The sequence below is a fragment of the Dama dama genome, chromosome 26 (assembly GCF_033118175.1).
Source record: "Dama dama isolate Ldn47 chromosome 26, ASM3311817v1, whole genome shotgun sequence".
Classification (NCBI taxonomy): Eukaryota; Metazoa; Chordata; class Mammalia; order Artiodactyla; family Cervidae; genus Dama; species Dama dama.
The window spans coordinates 40,416,557-40,436,066 of record NC_083706.1 but is presented as its reverse complement, the minus strand read 5'-3'; the positions used below and the strand labels follow the sequence as shown (position 1 = coordinate 40,436,066).

The 19,510-nt window shown below is 43.2% G+C and overlaps 1 protein-coding gene across 2 annotated transcripts in view; it reads right to left on the bottom strand.

Annotated features, from left to right (window-relative positions):
• UST (uronyl 2-sulfotransferase) overlaps positions 1 to 19,510 on the bottom strand; it is a 313,320-nt gene that overhangs the window by 2,892 nt on the left and 290,918 nt on the right. Inside the window, exon 8 of one of the 2 annotated variants that reach the window (XM_061130017.1) lies at positions 10,124 to 13,209. The exons of the other annotated variant lie outside the window; for it this stretch is intronic. Within the exon in view, the coding sequence (XP_060986000.1) occupies positions 12,926 to 13,209 (284 nt within the window). The 3' untranslated portion in view covers positions 10,124 to 12,925. Of the gene's footprint in view, positions 1 to 10,123; positions 13,210 to 19,510 lie in introns of those variants that run through there. 2 annotated transcript variants of the gene reach the window in all.

The window sequence follows — 19,510 nt, the reverse complement described above, 5'->3', positions numbered from 1 at the left end:
TTTTTTTTTTAGATTCCACATATAAGTGATATTGAACAGTATTTTTTATTTATGCTGTTTTTAAAAAGAAAGAAAAGAGAAGTTGAGAAAAGAGGGCATAATAAAAGGGCAAATATCCATAGCCCTGAAATTCGAGCATGGTGGCTGGATCTGAGTCTCTGGGTAGAAGAGGAAGCTGGCAGAGACTTGCCTGTGTCCTCGTGGTGCTCCAGGGCTTCAGCCTGGTGTTCTGACCACAGTCAGGAAAATAGCTGGAGGCCTGGATTTGCTCACTACAGCCCCAGTGCAAGTTACAACTAAAACAGGAATCTCTCCTATCTCACCTGACCATCGCAGGGATTAAGTGCCCGGAAACCCAGGGATGAAATGACGGGGAGCCTTTTTGGGAACGGAGGTTAAGTGTGGGGAGGCTGTGAAGCCTGATTCCTTACGTCTTTTCCTTCTCCCCCCCATGAACCTTTCTCATTCTTATGACCTGCCACCAAGCCATGGACGCTAATGTATAAGGAATGGGAAAAGGGGGCATTTTTAGATTTCCACTCAAGCAAGCTTATGTCTTAATCCAAACACACTGTAGTTTTTCTCTTTATTTCCTTGAAACTAAATTTACACTAATCGGTAGGACATAGTAAAGCTTAAACCAGGTAAAATATAGGTCTTATTTCAGTAGAATCTCCCCACGAAAGGCTTGTGTCCAGAATAAGAGCTTCAAAAAAAAAAAAAAAAATGCCCTAAATGAGGAGCAGCTGTTTTTACTATGTTTAATCAAACTCTTAGGCCAAGAGTTCAAATGTTGCACTCTCATGGACTCCCAGGGGAACCCCACAGTTATGATGTAGTGAGCATATCTAATGAATGAGAAAAAAGAATATTTCCTATATGTTGGCCGTGGAGGCATAATTTCGAAAAGGGAGCAACTGACAAGAAATCAGAAGTTTCTAGAATCCGTTCAGCTACTCTGTGACCTCATCTCAATCAATTTGCCTCTTTGAATTTCGGTTTCCTGTATATATTCCTATCCATATAGCTATCTACACAGAGGGCTAAGGTAACATATATGAAAGCATTTTTTAGCATTATACGGAACTATTCAAATGTACGGCACAGTATGTTCAACTGAAATAAAAATTCACCTCTGACTCCTAAGCTATCCAGTCAAATAAACCACTGTTTGCAGTTTTAATTTGCAAATTCAAAAATACTAATTTAAAATGATTTTAATTTTAGCATGTATATATTTGAATGCCAAGTAATATACATAAAATCCTCTTTGAAGATGAATATCAAGACTGGATATTAATCACAGTTTAGCTGGCCAATGCTATTAATAAATACCATTTATAATTATGGAAACTTTTTACCTTGTAATCATTTTAGTGAGAGGGAGACTCTAGATGCACAGGTTAATTATTTTCGGAATGAGAATGGTAATGTCTGATTCCTGTTTTTCTTGGGATATATGGATGGCCAGTCTGTTCACGCTGGTACTCATGAGGCTGAGATCAAAAATTTGCTTTTATGACAGTTAGTGTTGCCATGTTCTCAAATTGGCCTGAAGCAGTCTAAGATGGACACATTTCTGATCCATCATCTTTGCTAGAAAAATTAAACACGTTCCCTTATTGATGGTGAATCAGGGCTCTGGTGTCTACCCATGCTTACATGGAGGTCAAATAATGATTAGTGTAAAAGAGAAGGGATCACAGGACCTGGAAAGAAAAGACCTGTGTTAAGAAAACAAATAAACAAAAGAACTGTGTGTATTTTGGGTAGAGTAAATGAGAACTGAGTTTTCCACCTTTTTTTCACATCATGGCACATCTAGACATGGTTAAATTTGTGTAGCACCCTGGTGTTGCCTGGGGGGAATTGGGGGCCCAATCCCACTGCTTGTGCCCACACGGAGGGCTGAGGGCATCTACTGGGAACTCTGCCTCAGCAAGCAGGCTAATCTCAACACATCCACACATTCCAGCTGGCCCTCTCTACCCTCTAAGTCAGCTCTTTCAGCCCATCATCTCATTTCTATGACTTACATCTCTACCCGAGTTGGAAATATTTGAGTTAATGCTGTATTTTCCCTTAGCTCCTTTTGGTGCATTCAACTCAGCAAATATTTACTGTGCAGAGCACTGTTTTCCACTGATTGAAATCAGTCATGGAACCAACTTAAAGTTTTGGCTTCTGTCCTTCTCCAGTCTCATGGCCAACACCCCAACCCATCCCCCGGGCACACGTGGGATGACTAACAGAGTTTTGCCTTGCATTTCTTCCCCTATTATACAGTCAGAGGCAGAATTCCATTCAGATGTTCCCCATTTCCTGCACGCCACCCATCGGCCAAATCTATCACAGAGGCTCAGGCAGGGAGCCCAGGGAGCTCAATTCACAGGGATCAGGATCCCAGAAGATGGAGTCTGTGAAGAAGGGCGGTGAACCGCTGGGGAGGAGGGGACAGGGAGAACAATCAGCTCACTTGCTAATTAATTTAGAAAGAAATGATTTCCTCATGTGACTTTCCTTTTCTGAAATGCCCTGGGGAGCTTCTCATTGCCCTTAGAGTAAAGTGCAAATTTCTTCCAAAATCTTCAGCAGTCAGCCTCAGTCCTAGCTTGCCTTTTTGGATATGCATCCTGACCCTGACACTTACTGTGCTACCTCGAGCTCATTATTTAACATCATGGGACCTTTATTTTCTACTATACACCCAGGGTACAAGACCTTTCCTGCAGATCTGCTGAAAGGGCAGCCTGATCTCTGTGCTTTAGATCTGCTCTGCTATTTTTGGCAAGTTCCGCTGTGGCTGGAGATGTAGCACAAAGCCGAAACCTTCTTTTTCAGCCAGATTGTCACTGATTTCTCACCTCCTCCACATTTAGTCCCTCTGTGTGCCAGTGAGTTTTTGGATGTTAGAAGAATTTGAATTGAGAGTTATTTGAATTTTTGAGCTTGGGCTGCCATGATGAGAGGCAATATGGCATTCTTGACTTCTGACATCCTTGAGTCACTGTATTACTTTCTTTTCTTTTTATTTTTTCATTTATTTTGATTAGTTGGAGGCTAAATACTTTACAATATTGTAGTGGTTTTTGCCATACATTGCCATACATTAACATGAATCAGCCATGGATTTACATGTGTTCCCCATCCTGATCCCCCCTCCCACCTCCCTCCCTTTCTTTTCTTTTTAAAAGATTCTTATTGGAATGTAGTTGCTTTACAATATTGTACTGTTTTCTGCCGAACCGCAAAGTGAATCAGCCATACGTATATCTCCTCTTTTTTGGATTTCCTTCCCATCTGTTAGATCATCACACAGCATTGAGTAGAGTTCCTTGTGTAATACAGTAGGTTCTCCTTGTTTATCTGTTTTATACATAGTATCAGTAGTGCATATACGTGTCAATCTCAATTTCCCAATTCATCCAACCCTCTCCCCTTTTCTTCCTTGGTGTCCATATCTTTGTCCTCTACTTCTGTGTCTCGATTTCTTCTTTGTATTACTTTCTACTTACCTTTATAGCTGCAGTGGTGGGATTGCTTGAGGGTTATCATGATCACTGAGTCATCACATGAGTCACTTCTTGATCATCAAATCAGACTTTCAATCTTGTTATAATTATACAACACACTCAGGAAAGATCGTCTGATAAAGACTGAAAAAGACTGTAGTCATTTTAAAACTAAAGTAGGTTACACAGCCTGGGAGAAATAATGGCTTATTGATCAGTTGACAGTGTGTATGCTGTGTTTTGAATACCTTAACCATCACTTGCTTCTGGCTCATACTAGTCTAAAGCCTTGAAAGAAAATAAGCAGGTATGGGAGAAAAATTAGGTTTGGAAAGACCTTGGGATTTCTTGAGTGATTCGTTATGGATACGACTCCCCCTAGTGTACTGAGCAACACAGGTCACCCCAATGTGCAGAAGCCGAGCTCAAGTTCAAGAGCTGAGTGTTCTTATCTTCAAACACCAACCTTATCTGAACAGCTTGAGATCTCTCTCTTGCCACTGTTTTTCTTCCTACTGTTTAACAAACCACAGACCAGAGAAGACGAGGGGCAGATGTCTTGCACACGATTTGATTTGAGCACCGTTGTCATGGAAGTACTGAATTGATTTGAGGGACCCAAATCAAATTAAAAAGCACAGACAATTTAAAAAGATTTTTTCAGGAGGGAGGGAAATGAAATTAGGGAGAATAAGCAAAATTAAAAGATGACCCCTTGTTAATTATTTGATGTTATTTGCCTTCATCTTCTATTTGTCAAAATGTTAATCATCGGTAAATACGTTTTCCTCAAGCAGGACACATGGACCACGATTGTGTTTTTTAGTCACTAAGTCATGTCTGACTCTTTGCAACCCCATGGACTGCAGCACGCCAGGCTTCCCTGTCCTCCACTATTTCTGAGAGCTTGCTCAAACTCATGTCCATTGAGTCAGTGATATCATCCAACCATCTCATCCTCTGTCGTCCCCTTCTCCTCCTGGCCTCAATCTTTCCCAGCATCAGGGTCTTTTCCAATGAGTCAGCTCCTTGCATCAGGTGGCTAAAGTATTGGTGCTTCAGCTTCATTCCTTCCACAGAATATTCATGGACCATCGGAAGACCAAAAAATGAACCATAACACAGAGAAAGAGACTCTTCCAATGAGGAAAAAATGACTTACATTAAAACTTATTTCTTCTCAGAGCATCATCTCCAGAATACTAGTTCCACAGGCTACAGAGTCTTACTCAGTAAGAGTTTCACAGCAACTAGTTTTGAGAAATGAAGGATTTGATAAAATAAACTGATTCTTCTAACTGCAGTATTCCTTTAGGCCCTTGGCATGCTCTGAAAATGTCACTGTGCTGTGTGACGAAAGTCTTCGAACTTTGGCATTTCAACAAATTAACACAGGGCTTTTCTCCCATGTTCATCTCACACACCTGGCTTGTGAATTATCCTTTGGGAACATGCACTGGACTAGAATTTCATTAACTTTCAGTCAAAGACAGAGAACAAATAGGAGAGTGGGCCACAGGAGGAAAGAAAGCAGTACATTAGACACAAGTGGCAAAAAGGATGGCTGTAAGGAAGTCTGTGGTCAGTGTCATGGCTCTCCTTTGCCTATGAAACGTTAGTAGCACAACATATTATAGTCTCCACCCGTGGTGGTTCTGTAGTGGAAAGCAGATCCTCAGAAAGATTTGCCATGCTGAACACATCACCAGCCCACAAGATCATTCCCAGATTCCTCCCACAACATCAGAACAGTGATGCCACTTCTGAGAAAGAGAAATAAGACTCTAAAAAGTACAGTACCCCATCCTTTCAGGTTTTCAGTTTTTATTGAAACTTTTCCTTGGAGCCCAAGAAAATAAAATCTGCCACTTTTTCCTCTTCTATTTGCCATGAAGTAATGGGACTGGATGCCATGATCTTAGTTTTTTGAATGTTGAGTTTTAAGCCAGCTTTTTCACTCTCCTCTTTCAACCTCATCAAGAGGCTCTTTAGTTCCTCTTTGCTTTCTGCCACTAGGGTGGTATCATCTGCATATCTGAGGTTGTTGATATTTCTCCTGGCAATCTTGATTCCAGCTTGGGGTTCATCCAGTCTGGCATTTCACATGATATATTCTGCATAGAAGTTAAGTAAGCAGGGTGACAGTATACAGCCTTCTTATACTCATTTCCCAATTTTGAACCGCTCTGTATTCCATGTAAAGTTCTAACTGTTGCCTCGACCCACATACAGGTTTCTCAGGAGACAGGTAAGGTTGCCTGGTTCTCCCATCTCTTTAAGAATTTTCCATAGTTTGTTGTGATCCACACAGTCAAAGACTTTAGCATATCCAATGAATCAGAAGTACATGTTTTTCTGGAATTCCCTTGCTTTCTCTATGATCCAACAAATGTTGGCAATTTGATCTCTGGTTCCTATGCCTTTTCTAAACCCATTTGGAAGTTCTCTGTCCTGCTGAAGTCTAGCTTGAAGGACTGTGAGCATAACCTCACTAACATCCAAAATAAGCACAACTGTCTGATAGCTGGAACATTCATTGGCATTACTTTTCTTTGGGACTGGAATGAAAACTGACCTTTTCCAGTCCTGTGGCCACTGCTGAATTTTCCAAATTTGCAGGCATATTGAGTGCAGCACTTTAACAGCATCGTATTTGGGGATTTGAAATAGGTCAGGTAGAATTCCATCATCTCCACTAGCTTTGTTTGTAGTAATGCTTCCTAAGGCCCATTTGACTTCACACTCCAGGATGTCTGGCTCTAGGTGAGTGACTACACCATCATGGTTATCCGGATCATTAAGACCTTTTTAGTACAGTTCTTCTGTCTTCTTGCCACCTCTTCTTAATCTCTTCTGCCTCTGTTAGGTCCTTACCACTCTGTCCTTTATCATGCCCATCCTTGCATGAAATATTCCCTTGATATCTCCAATTTTCTTGAAATGATCTCTAGTCTTTCCCATTCTATTGTTTTCCTCTACTTTGCATTGTTCATTGAAGAAGGACTTCTTATCTCTCCTTGCTATTGTCTGGAACTCTGCATTCAGGGCTATATCTTTCCCTTCCTCATACACAACCTGTACTAATACACAAGGATGGTTTTAAGCTCCTTATTAACAGGATCAGAAATACAGGGTACTCTAAAGGATTTACAGGAAGCCTGTATTTAGTAGAAACTGTGACTTAAAGAGGAATTTTATAACTCACAGCTAGATAAATTCCCAAAGAGAGTGTTGAGAAAAACGGAAATCCACAGAGTGGTTTGCCTTGAATAACAACACTGATGCATGTCCAGTAGAACGGGCATCTTCCTTTTGGCTTCATTCACATCTCAGAAGTGCTGCTTTCCATCGACTTACTGGTATGCTGGGCAACGGCACTTAAGACATGAGGGACTGAAGGCATTTGTAGACCTGGATTTATGTGTAATTCTATTCTCTTTTGCTGGGGACACAGCGTTTAGGGCAGAAAACCTTGGTCAGCCCCAGAGGGACTGTGATTCTTAGTCTCTTAGCATATGGGGGTGGAGGGTGGGACAAGGTTCATCCCAGAAGCAGCTCTTGGTTGTCAAGGGACGTCCTGTTTTCTTCTTAATGCTTTCCAGCTGGGGTGACTTCAAGCCTGGGGAGGTCAAGTGCTTTACTCAAACACCCAGTGGAATCGACCAACTGGGACTTGAACTCGGGGATTTGCTGCTTGCCCTGGTCAGTCAGCGCTCTGCTTCCTGCTCTCCACCTCTTCTCTGAGCTGTACCCAGCAGCCAGCGGGCTGCGTCTGGTGCAGCCCGTCCGCCCAGCTGTCCCCACTCAGGACTGGAAGAAGAGGCATGTTACAGGTCAAGTCTCAATGTTCTGGCAGTGCAGCGTCAGGCAAATTGCTCCATGCCTGCTCAAAGCATACAGTGTCTGGCAAGAGTCAGATTGAAGATAGCTACACCCACACGCCAAGATTGGAAAAGGAAAAACTTAGCTCACACTTTTCCTTTGCGTGGTGAATTTTCTTCCCTTTCCCTTTTTTCCTTTTTCTTTCTTTTTTAAAAGAGGGAATCCCCCTGTTTACAAGTTGAAATCCAAAATGCACAAGTGGTCAGTTTGCAATTCTGTGACCCATGAACATCTGTGGGCCTGGGTGCTCCCTGGGAATTGGCAGTGCCCGAGCTGTGAGCCAATCCTGCCCTAGCCAGAAAGGAATTCTTGGGAGAGTGCAATAGTCAGGGAGTGAGGAGGCCTGTGAGTGATCAGGGCCTCGTTGTCCTCTAGTTCTGGTTTTCCAGGGGCATGCCTGCACTCAGCTTCAACTTGTTTTATGAGCCACATTTGACTTTATTTTTTGAGATGGGTCCATCCAAAACACCTTACAGGAAGCAGAACATGACTTTTCATCTTGCCCTTAAGAAAAATAAAACTATAATTTGAGATGGGCAAATGTGGTCCAACTCTGTTTATCCAGAAACAAGAACCACGGTGTCCTTTGAGTGGGCTTCCCAGGTGGCACTAGTGGTGAAGACCTGCCTGCCAGTGTAGTAGATGTAAGAGACTTGGGGGTTCGATCCCTGAGTTGGGAAGATTCCCTGGAGGAGAGCATGGTGACCCACTCCAGTATTCTTGCCTGGAGAACCCCATGGACAGAGGAGTCTGGCGGGCTACAGTCCATGGGGTCGTAAAGAGTCAGACATGATGCAACTGAATTAACTAAGCACGCACAGCAGGTCCCTTGAGTAGAGAGAAAGACTTCAAATATTTATTTTGATACCGGTCTCTAAGAACTGAAGTGTTTGGAAACCAACAGGGCCTTCATCTGGAGAAGAGGATCCTACAGCACCAACTCCTATAGAGTGGCTCGTATAGAACCTCGCTTGCTGAGTTCAGGGGGCAGGAGGCACCGAGTGGGGCTAAATATGCCTTATTTCTACTGATGCTAGGTCAGTAGATGGACTCCGGCTCTCTCACCATTTTAGAGTTTTAGTTTGGTAGATATTCAAAAGTTGAACAAACTAATATGAGTGGAAAAAGTTAGCCTGTGATGTGTTTACATCTTCCATCTGGATCTTGGTTTCCTCATCTGTGAAATGAGGGACCCGATGACTGCTGGATCCCATTGCAGCTCTCGGGTTGCAGGGGGCAGGGGGCGTCTGTGACTCTTTAGGCTTGCTTCTCTCACCTGCTCTAACTTTTCTGCTGTAATCTGGGTGTTATGGGCTGAACAGTGTCCCCATGAAAATCATATGTGGACCCCTGGTTCACAGTACCTTAGAATGTGATTAGTATTTGGAGATAGAGTCTTTATAGGAGGGATCAAATTAAAATCAAGATTGTCAGGGTGGGCCTTAATCCAATTAAGACTGGGATCCTTATAAAAAGAGAATATTTGGATATAGACATGAAGGCACATGGAGTGAAGACCAACGGAAGACAGGGAATAGATGGCCATGTGTAAGCCAAGGAGCGAGGCCTCAGAAGAAACCAATCCTGCCAACATCTTGAGCTCAGATTTCCAGCCTCTAGAATTGTGAGAAAATACATTTCTGTTGTTTAAGCCATTCTGTGGAAGTCTGTTATGACAGCTCTAGCAAACGAATACACTGGTTTACACCACAGTGAGCTTTCCGAGCTGTGAAAGAAGCTCCATGTGTGTGTGTGTGTGTGTGTGTGTGTTTTTAACAGATTCTTAACCCTGGTGTTAGCTTAAACTTGCCTTTTCTTTCACAGGATATTCAAGATACTTTAAAAAATCATTTTCTTTGTTACCAGATGGAAGTAAGTTATTTTAGTAAAATAAATCTTTATTTTAACTTGAAGGGAATTTCACCATTTTGACACGAATCTTTTTCCTGAATGGCTATGGATCATCATTTTGCCTTTTAAGAAATACTGCTATTACCTATAAAATTCATTTGAGGCCAAATAGCTCATTGGATAGGCCTGCAGGTAACAGCCCATTTGTAAAGAACTTCAGACCACACAAGCAGCTCCAGAGCGGGACAGAATCTTAGTTTTGTTTAGTCCTTTTGCCTTTAAAGTGCACTCAAATAGCCCGTGACCGGGTTACAGACAAATTAAGTGATAAAGAAAGGTAACCACTTATCACTTTGCTGTTTACGACTCTCAGATTCTTACTTGAAGTAAAGCATGTTTTATGTTACCTTAACAGATTTTGCTTTCATTTAGTACCAAGATTCTGGTTCCAGTCATGTGGAATCGGACTGGAGTGTCCAGTGTCTAGAAAGCATGGAGATTCCCTGTCTCTCTGTAACTCCCAGAGAAACTTCTCAGAGAGAGCATTTGCGGATCAGAAGCTGCTCATCTCTGGAGGTTAGAGTCACCCAGCTGTGGAGGCGCTACACGTCTTGGGAAAGAGATCAGAGCAGACACCAGACTGCCTGAGATGGGAAGCCTTATCTTCCCACGTGACCACAGGCGGGCAGCGTAGATCCCTCCTGTCAAGGCTGAGGATTCCAACCAAGCACCCTGACACCCAACCAACCACTGCACATAACAATAAAAGCATCAATCTAATTACAGTAGTGTTTCCAGATTTTTAACAATGCATCTTTCCCCAAATCACATCTTAAGGAAGAAGCTTTGGCCCATTAAGCAGGCTGAGGGGGCAGTGAGAATCTGCAGGCACTTTTATTTCCAGCTATCAACAGAATGGGAAAAAATATCAACTTATTTATATTCATTTATTTACACGGGTAATGAATAAGTTAAGGAACACTTCATCTCAAACACAGATTGCTTTTATTTTAGCTAAGCTAATGTTTCAGTTCCATATATACTTTTGAATTTCCATCAATGTCAAATACCATTTTTTCTTTCTTCTTGAAAAAAAACAAAAACAAAACGATTTACAAGCACTTTTAGGGCACTCAAGGAAAGTAGGCTGAAGGTTCATAATAATAATTTTCCTTTTAAAAAACATCCATCAGACCAAAATAAAATCATTTTAATTAACTCCTTCCTGAGTAACTAAAACCTTGGAATGTGCTGAAAGGTTATAATAAATAAGGCAGTCAAAGATCAACCAGCTTAAAATGTATTTTTTAAATTAAACTATGTAAAATGTACAATATATTTCATGAAGTACAAACTGTGTTGGGCTCAGGGCCAAAGAAATGTTGTCATGTGTGCCAAATAAACTGATGAAGTGCCTTGACTTCTAGGGCCCAGAGGCTGTTTGTTGGGCAAAATTACATCAAGTCCTGGTAAGTAAATCAGTCAGCCTCTGATGGTACAGTGAGTACTGCTGACAATGATTGCTTTTGAACACACAGGTAGAAGTGCTCACATGCACTTGCATTAAGAGGATGCATTTTTTAAAGATGACCAATTGTCCTGATGTTCTGACAACAGCAGAGAACACTCAGCGGACCTTATTTTCGGATAGTGGGATTGCACAGTGTGTAAACTAAGGATTGTTCTTTATAGGCAATTTCAAAGATGTGATTCACAATGTACCAGGCAATAGCTCTCACTCTATGTTGACTATGACAGCTGTTCTCTGGGTTGAGTTTTAAAGCAAGCCTAACAATAGGGCCCTGGTCTCTCTAAGCAGGACAAAGGATATTTCCTCTTCTAAGCACATTTCCCTGCATCACTTTCCTGCCCCAGTTCTCTGAGACAGAAAGGAGGCTCACAAGTGGCCAAATGCTGGACTCTGTGCCTCTGTGGTCCCAGCCTTCACTGGACTCCTGCGGGGTGGAGCCTTCTCAATACATCTCATGATAAAGTAGCTTTAGTGCACACTTGACAGGTTCCAAATGACTTGCTTTACATCTTGGCTACCGTCCAATTTTAGTGAACGAAGAAAAAATTCTAGAGAGACTTGTTGGTTTCTGAAAAGTAGAAAATGTGTAGCTTGTGTAAAGTCTGAGTCTTATTTACTGTGAAGTATTCCCAACTCACACTTTGCTAATGCTCCTGAAGGGCTGGCTCTAGGGGAAAAAACCTGAAGGAGACAAAATTTGTCCCTAGGATCCTGCCTGCCACCACCACCTTCACTGCTGCTTGTAGGCCGACTGTGTATTATCTGCCCAGAAGTATACGTGTTTTTGGAAGGGGATGGTCACAGATGAAGACATTTCAAAATCCAAAGAAATAGATTGCTGATGATTGAACCAAGGCATCACGCAGAGGGGGCAGGTGATGGGAATGGGCTGGGGAGGAGATATTTTAAAGGAATGGGACTGCCCAGCTTCTACTCAGATCACTTTGGGGCGGACACTTACTCATGAAGCTGGCCAAGCAATCTCTTACCCAGAAACTCCTGCTTTTCTTACTGACCTCCTAGTAAGGGTTTCTCAGGAGGGAGCTGCTTCCATAATAAGTGGACTTCAGTTTGACTGCTGCTTGCACAGAACTCAGTATCACTTTCCACCCAAAACACGTACCTCTTAAGGGACCAGAAGGTGAAAGGTACCAGCTACTTGGGACCCTGCTGGCCACGGATGTGCCTGGTAGATCATGCCCTGTCTGTGGTCAGGCTTAGAACTTAGGCCACAGGAATCAAGTGTCAGAGCTACAATCAGTTCCTGGATTTCCAGGTAAAACAATGCCGATGAGAGATGCTTCATACCAGGGGGAAAGGACATAGTCATGCCATTTTCCTAGGCCACATGTCCTTCAGAGTCAATCTGTCTTGCCTATGTTCTTCCTTACACAGCCAACAAATTCTTTTCCCGGCTATGCTACTTTGAAGTCTGGCAGAATGGAGCTTGTGAACAGAATGTCTCAGTGGAGCCTGCCACGCACTTTGACCTTGAGAGGTACTCAAGGCTCTGGACTGATTGAAGGTGTGGCAGAAGCCGACTTGCTCTTTCAGAGACAATACATGTGCTGCTCTGGGTGAAAGTGTCCCCCAAGATGGACCAGGGGCAGAACTCTACCCGTGTGGGCAGAAATCACTTATCCAGGGACATCCTCCCTTTCTGATGTCCTTATCTGTCTTACCATTTCCTCTTAGAGCCTTCTAGAGTAGGCTTCCTGGTCTTTGCAGTGGTTTTGCGTTTTTACTGAAATATACAAGTCTGGACATTTTCAACCACTGAGGTAATACTTTTACAGGTGACAAGTGATGAGTTCCTGGGCTATAGGCTCTGTTTCTCCCTCCTCTCTCATTTATACTTGGGGAAGAAAAGCTATTTTATGACAAGATGCCTTGTGGTGGAGTCGTCTAGTGTACCTGGGAAGGACCCAAGGAGCCAGAAAAACACAGAATAAAATTAAAACAAATAAAACCCGCAAAACCGGGCATCTCCCAATGACCCCAACCTGTGGGAACGTTTGTTCTTTTTAATGCTGTGAAGCATTCATTTCGTCCCTTAAGGATTTTTTTCTTCCCCCAACACACACACACACACACACACAAACTTTCTGGAAAGGGAGATTAAGCCACTGGAGGCAACACAGTGCTGGCATCACCTCTTATAAATATCTTCGAGCCACTTCTCGTCGTCTTGTTCCTCGTCGTCGATGGGCTCCTCGGTTTCCAGTGGGGTTGGAATGAAGAACTGGGGTCTCAGCGGTGGGCGGCTGACCCGAGACTTGAGTCCGAACTTGCGCTTCAGCAGGTGGAACTGCTCCTTGACGTAGTGGTAGAACTCGTACTCATATCTCATTCGCTGGTAGAGGATCTGCACGGCCTCGGCGGAGGGGACGGTCTTCTTCACCGTCACAGTCATGTTTCCAAGTTTCCTATGCTCTGGAAAAGAAGCAGGGTTGCACATGAGCCAGAGTCTGCTATGTGCCAGCTTAGAGAGGATGGAGGTGAGCTCCTGAGTTACCTGGTGACCCTGGCAGCTCCCAAGGAAAGAAACTCAACCAACAGACCAGGACTAGAAGGGAAGAGTGGCTTCCCAGCAATGCTGGGAAAGATTTCATTGTATCCCAGGTGTTACTGTCAACACAAGACGACTACACCTAAACTAGCTGACATCCCCTTTGTGAGATGTGAACTGATGGAACTTGATCAGGATTCAGGGCTACCTGTAAGTGATACAGTCTTTTGAGCACAACATCTACCTGCTTTTCATCTTTTATTTCCTGTTACTTTCAGAAGGAAGCACAGTAAAAGGCTGTCTCACCACTTTCTAATCATCTTGCTTTCTTTCATTTGAAAATATGGACATCCCGGAGATCTTCCTGACCCAAGGATCGAACCCAGGTCTCCTGCATTGCAGGCAGATTCTTTACCAGCTGAGCCACCAGGGAAAGTCAGTTGTCTAAATTTGTCATCACCATATTTTCAACATGTACACGTGATAGGACTCATCAAAACCTGATTTTTGCCCCCTCAGTGCTCCAGTGGAGTCAAATTGCTCTTGCTTCCTTGTTGATAACTCAGCGGCATCTTTCAGGCCTTCTAGGACTTCTTAGCATGACCTCACAGCACCAATGGCCACGCACGCCATCTTGGAACTGCCTTCCTGTGGTGTCTACAGGAGCATTTCCCCGGTGGTCCTGCTCTCCTGATTGCTCCTTCGGTGCTCCAGGCCCAGGGCTGTCTGTCCCTTACATATTAGTGCTCCCAGGTCTCCGGTCCTGCCTCTTCCCTCCTCCCTTTCTTCCCCTCTGACCAGTTTCATTCCGTCTTCCACCCTCTAGTTTTCGTACCACTGTGGACACACAACCTAAAGTTTATATGAAACAGTTATGGCTTCTCAGTCCTTTTGTTTTCCACAGAGCTGCCAAATAATAGGAAGGTAAATGACATTGCCAGGGGGTTATTTCATGGTCAGAAATAGGAGTGCTAAAAAAAATAAAAATTAAAAAGTAAGAGTGCTATTTTGTCGCAGGAGAAGCAGAGATTCAGATGCAATCAACACTGATGGCAAATATCTCTTATGGATTTGGATTATGCCCATCTGTATGTGATTTTATTTAATATTCCCAATCAGCCTGTGGGGTGTCATGGCCCCTATCTTGCAGATGGGGAAATAGAAGCTCTTGAAAATTAAATGACTTGCCCAAGGTCATGGCTAGTGAGTAAGCGACAGAGCTGAATTGGAGCCCAGGTCTCTCATTTGTGATGAGGTTTCCCCTAAGTATTGGGCTGTAACCCATGCAGCTTTTGTGAGCCTGCAGAAAATTATCACCTTCATATGGAAAGACTAGAGGGCAGTTTGCCTTTTATGGTTAGCAGAGAATTTTTAAAATCACATTTCGAAGACATATGGTTAAGCGTCTTGCTCTCCAATAATCAGCGCTATGGAAAAGTCATTCCAGTGCTAAGTGTTCTACATTTTTGTAAAATGCCAGACTTTCCCTCCAAACAAAACAAAGCTACGTGAACTATGGAATCAGCCTCTCTCCAGATTGCCGTAATAGCAGTACTAGAGGAAGTTGTTAGGAATTTTTGGAGACTGTTGTTATTTCAGCCAGAAAACAATCATGCTTTAAAAATCCATACTTATTATCAGCATCCTTTGGGGAGTGAGGCAGCCCTTGTTAGGTGGCTATATACTGTCGAACATAACCATCAAGAAGTGGAGAACTAACTCCACGTGGATCTTTTGAGAAGCAGGACCCCAGAGATGACGTTGAGGAGCTCACGTCTCATGGGTCCCCTGGCGAACATTTCAAAAGAAGACTCAAATACAGAGCAGCTTCCATTAAGGCAGGGGAGGCAAGCGGGCAGTCTGAGATCTGACTGGCGGGCTATGTGTTATTTGACCTGAGGGTAATTTTTTTTTAAAAGAAATCGACTTAGTTGTTTTAAGATTTGGTCTATTTCACAAGGAAGTCTGGATTTCTGGCTTCTCTCAAAGTGAGGCGATATTCTTCTGGAGCTGAGCAGGGCTACCCCTCACTGCTGGAGGTCACAGCTCTCCATTTTGTCTCAGACTCTAAACGCCAGTTCATTCTTTTATGTTACCTGCCTGGCTGCTACAGAAATTTGAATTTTAGGCTTCCGATTAAAAGGTTTTGAAATTCTGAGTTACAGAAACCTAGGAAGCAAGTGCTTTGTGTCCAAATTAAGGCTCTAGTTTGAGCTCATTTGTGTATCCTATCCTCATTTGTGTATTTATGTCACCCTTGCTCCTTACTTTCTGCATTTATGGAATGAGTTTTCTGTACCAGGCATAGGAGTTACCAGTGGTGAATGTGACTTTATCATCATTATCATCTTTAGGCATTTCTGAGTGCTTTTTCAGTGCAAGGACTGCTAAGTTATCTAGCATGCATTTAATCTTTCCAAAGTGAGGCAGGCTCTCTTATTATCACCATTTTACAGATGTGACATTGGAATTTGGTACTTTGGCTCAAGGTCACACAGCTGGTGAGTGGAGAAATCGCAAGTTGGGTCTGAGACAGTCTGACTGCTGAGCCCAAACTCTTAACCCTTCATGTTTCTTATGGTTCGACGGAGCTCACAGTATAAGCTCGTGGGCCTGCTCACCATGGGGGCAGACAGGGCGTTCCCTCTGGTTGGTTTCATAGCATCAGTGTTTCCTCACCTTGGTCAGAACCCCCTAGTAGAGGGACCAAGCCCAGTGAGCTTGTCTTAAGTACTCCACATGGAGTTGGGTCTTCTTCTTCTTTTTTTTTTTAAGAATCAATCTTTTTCAAGTGCAGTGACTTTGGTTTTGTTTTTTTAAGTTTTTATTTATTAATATTTTGGCCATGCCATGCAGTATGCAGGATCTTAGTTTCCCGGGCCAGGGATCGAACTTTCATCCCCTGCAGTGGAATCGCAGAGTTTTAACCACGGGACCACCAGGGAAGCCCTGAGTTGGGTCTTTCATAACTACTATAAGGATTCGATCATGTAGATCGGCTATGTGCGCCAGCCTGAACGTATAGGGTACATCTCTCTGCGCGCGCACATGTGTGTGTTTCCAAAAGATGGAAAACTTTTAGGAGGCCTCTGAGCCACCTTGAAACTTCAAAGAGAAATTTCCCTGGATTTGTTGTCTTCACACACCCACCAGTTCCACCTAGCTGCTCTCCTAACGGAGCCTGTTACGCTGAGAATGTCTGGAGACGGCTGGTACCCGCTCTGTCCTTGTACTTTGATAGCTCCGCACCTGGGGAAACACAGCGCCCTCCACTCAGGCTCCTGGAGTGAAAGAAAGAAACCAACAGAAGGAAGAGGATGGAGTCCGGCCTGAAGAAGGCGTGACTGTGTCTGTGAGGTGCAGAGACAGCCAAGTCGGGACAAAGGCAGTATCTGAGCGTGCTTCATAGAAAATCCTCAAGAGACCCATGAGTGCCGGGTCTACACTCACATCTGGGGTTTTTCAGCTCCCACTGGAGTCTATAAATTCCAGTGCTTAGCTTTGTGGTTGAGTTGCCTTTTGGGAATAACAGTGCTGGCTATGGCATGTTTTTTTGCCCCTGTCCTTTAATTAATAAATACATTTTGGCAAAGGAAAGCTGTGGTTTCAGCTGACTTTTAATTTTTTTTTTTTCACTTTTCTTATTTACCTTCAGGGACTGGCCAAAGAAGACCCATTAAATCATAATAATTGCTGAAAATTTCCTCAAAGTAGGCACTGGCTTTGAGGTGTGAAATGATCAGAAGGGCAAACAAGCAAGCAAACAGAAAACAACTTCTGATCTCTTTATTTGAATAGCAAACGAAGGATGGTTTTTTTTTCCTTACAGACATGTCCAAAGTCAGCCATAGAGTCAGGACTGTGTAAGGACAAACTCTTCCAGGCTCCCAAGTTTCTCGCTTCTCACTGAGAAGTGGCTCTGAATGGGGACCCTTTCTACACTGCCAATCCCCAATAACAGAAAATTCTGCAGTTGATCATCCAATGTCAGCAGAGACAAAAAAAACCCAGCCTATACAATAAGGTCGGTTGGAAGACTGCTGAGTTGTGTCAGCTTGCTGCATTATTAAAGCTTTATAAAAAGTGGCATAAACAGCTCAAAAACCAGCCTTCTCCCGCATTCTTTCCCCAACCCATCAAAATAGCATCCCCTTCATCTGCACAAAGCTCTGTGGATTAGCATGTTTTCACTCTATCATCACAACAATCCATTTAACCTGAAGACACGAGAGGTCACAGGACTGGTTTGGGGTTGCATGAGTGACTGTCCTGAAACTAGAAATCGAGCATTCTGATTCCCAGTCTAGCACCTTTTTGCTTCATCACTGGCTGTTAATTTCCAAATTGAGTGGAAATCTATAACCACCCACTTCTCCTTGCCCTGTGTGTATTCTGGCATTAAGGACATCGGTTGAAAAGAAGGGCTTGAGTGTTCTAAGTCAAGGGGAATGCTTTGGTAAGTCTGGGAGGATCTGGTGAAAAACCTGCAAGCCAGCAAAAATGTTTTCAGACTGAAAGAGACTGTGTCTTTTGCATTTTTAGATCCCCAGTGCCCAGCTCCACGCCTGGCACATAACGACCCTCAATAAAGGTTTGTTGATTTGAAACCTGTATGTTAAATCCATCTGTAAGACTGGATTAACACGAAGGGCAACTTTTGGTGTTGACTGTACATATTTTTTTTTTTTTTTGCTAAATTCTTTCCTTAGTGGAAGGTCCTGCCTGAGCAAACTTTCCATGTCTAGAAATCAAATTTCTCTAGGGTAGGCTGATAGGGGAGGTTAGGCCCACAGGTCCTTCAGGAAAGGCAGCATTATTTGCTTTTCTGAGCCACTCCATTGGAGAATGCTGTGTTATGGTGACAGTCATTTCATTGTTGGTGGTCAGTTGCTAAGTCATGTCCAACTCTGTGACAGCATGTACTGCAGCACGCCAGGCTTTGCTGTCCTTCACTATCTCCCAGAGTTTGCTCAGATACTTGGATAGCAAGGATATCAAACCAGTCACTCCTAAAGGAAATCAACCCTGAATATCATTGGACAGACTGATGCTGAAGCTGAAGCTCCAATACTTTGGCCACCTGATGTGAAGAAAGACTGAAGACAGGAAGAGAAGAGGATGACAGAGGATGAGATGATTGGATGGCATCACCAACTCAGTGGACATGAATCTGAACAAACTCCGGGAGATAGTGAAGGACAGGGAAGCCTGGCATGCTGCAGTCTATGGGGTTGAAAGAGTCAAACACGACTTAGCGACTGAATAAGAAATGTTGCAATAAGGGACTTTTACTACAAACATTAATACCTATGCAGAAACATATAATACACACCATGACCTTGTGGCTAATGAGTTTATGTCACATGTATTATTTACAGTCATTCGTTAAAAAAAATCTAAACACTGTTGGGGCAATAAAACATCTTTGTGACCTAATTTTTCTATATTAATGTTGTTCAATTACTTAATTTGTCATCATTTGGGGTACTTTTTAATTGCTAGTTCTCCAAAAGCAAAAGAAAATGTTTCCTTGAGAAGAAAAACATTCATTCCGATCACATGCACTTGACCCAAGTGCAAAGGGCTTGCTGTGAACATAATTTAAACTGTGGCTCTTTGGCTAGTCTTGCATGCTCCCTGGGGGAAGAACTTCAGACCAGCCCATTGGGAGTATCCTCAAGGAAAGGACAGCAAAGGACAACTTCCACAGTGACCTTGGAAAGGCTCCATTCAGCACGAAGTGCTCCTGTCTGCACAGGATGCCTGCCCGTTGAAGGCAAGCAGGCTAGGTTCCCTCATTGTTCTCCCAGGGCACTGCCGAGCAAATGCTGAGAACTTAACTTTTTTGCATGTCTATGTGTTAGTCGCTCAGTCATGTTTGACTCTGTGCGACCCCATGGACCGTAGCCATTCTCTTCTCCAGGGACTCTTCCCAACACAGAGGTAGAACCCAGTTCTTCTGTAATGGCAGGTGGATTCTTTATCATCTGAGCCACTAGGAAAGCCCTTAACTTTTTAAGTGTAATGCTAAATATCATTTACCAGCAACCTGTCTGTATGCAAGATTGAACAGTGACAAGCTATGCACCCAACAGGGCCACAAGCTGAGGTCATCCATGGATATTGCTTTACTGCCCACGACGCAGATTTTTGCAAAAGCAGTGGCTCTTTCGAGCTTTGCCATACTGACATTATATTTGGACTGGTTCATAATCTTCAGAACTC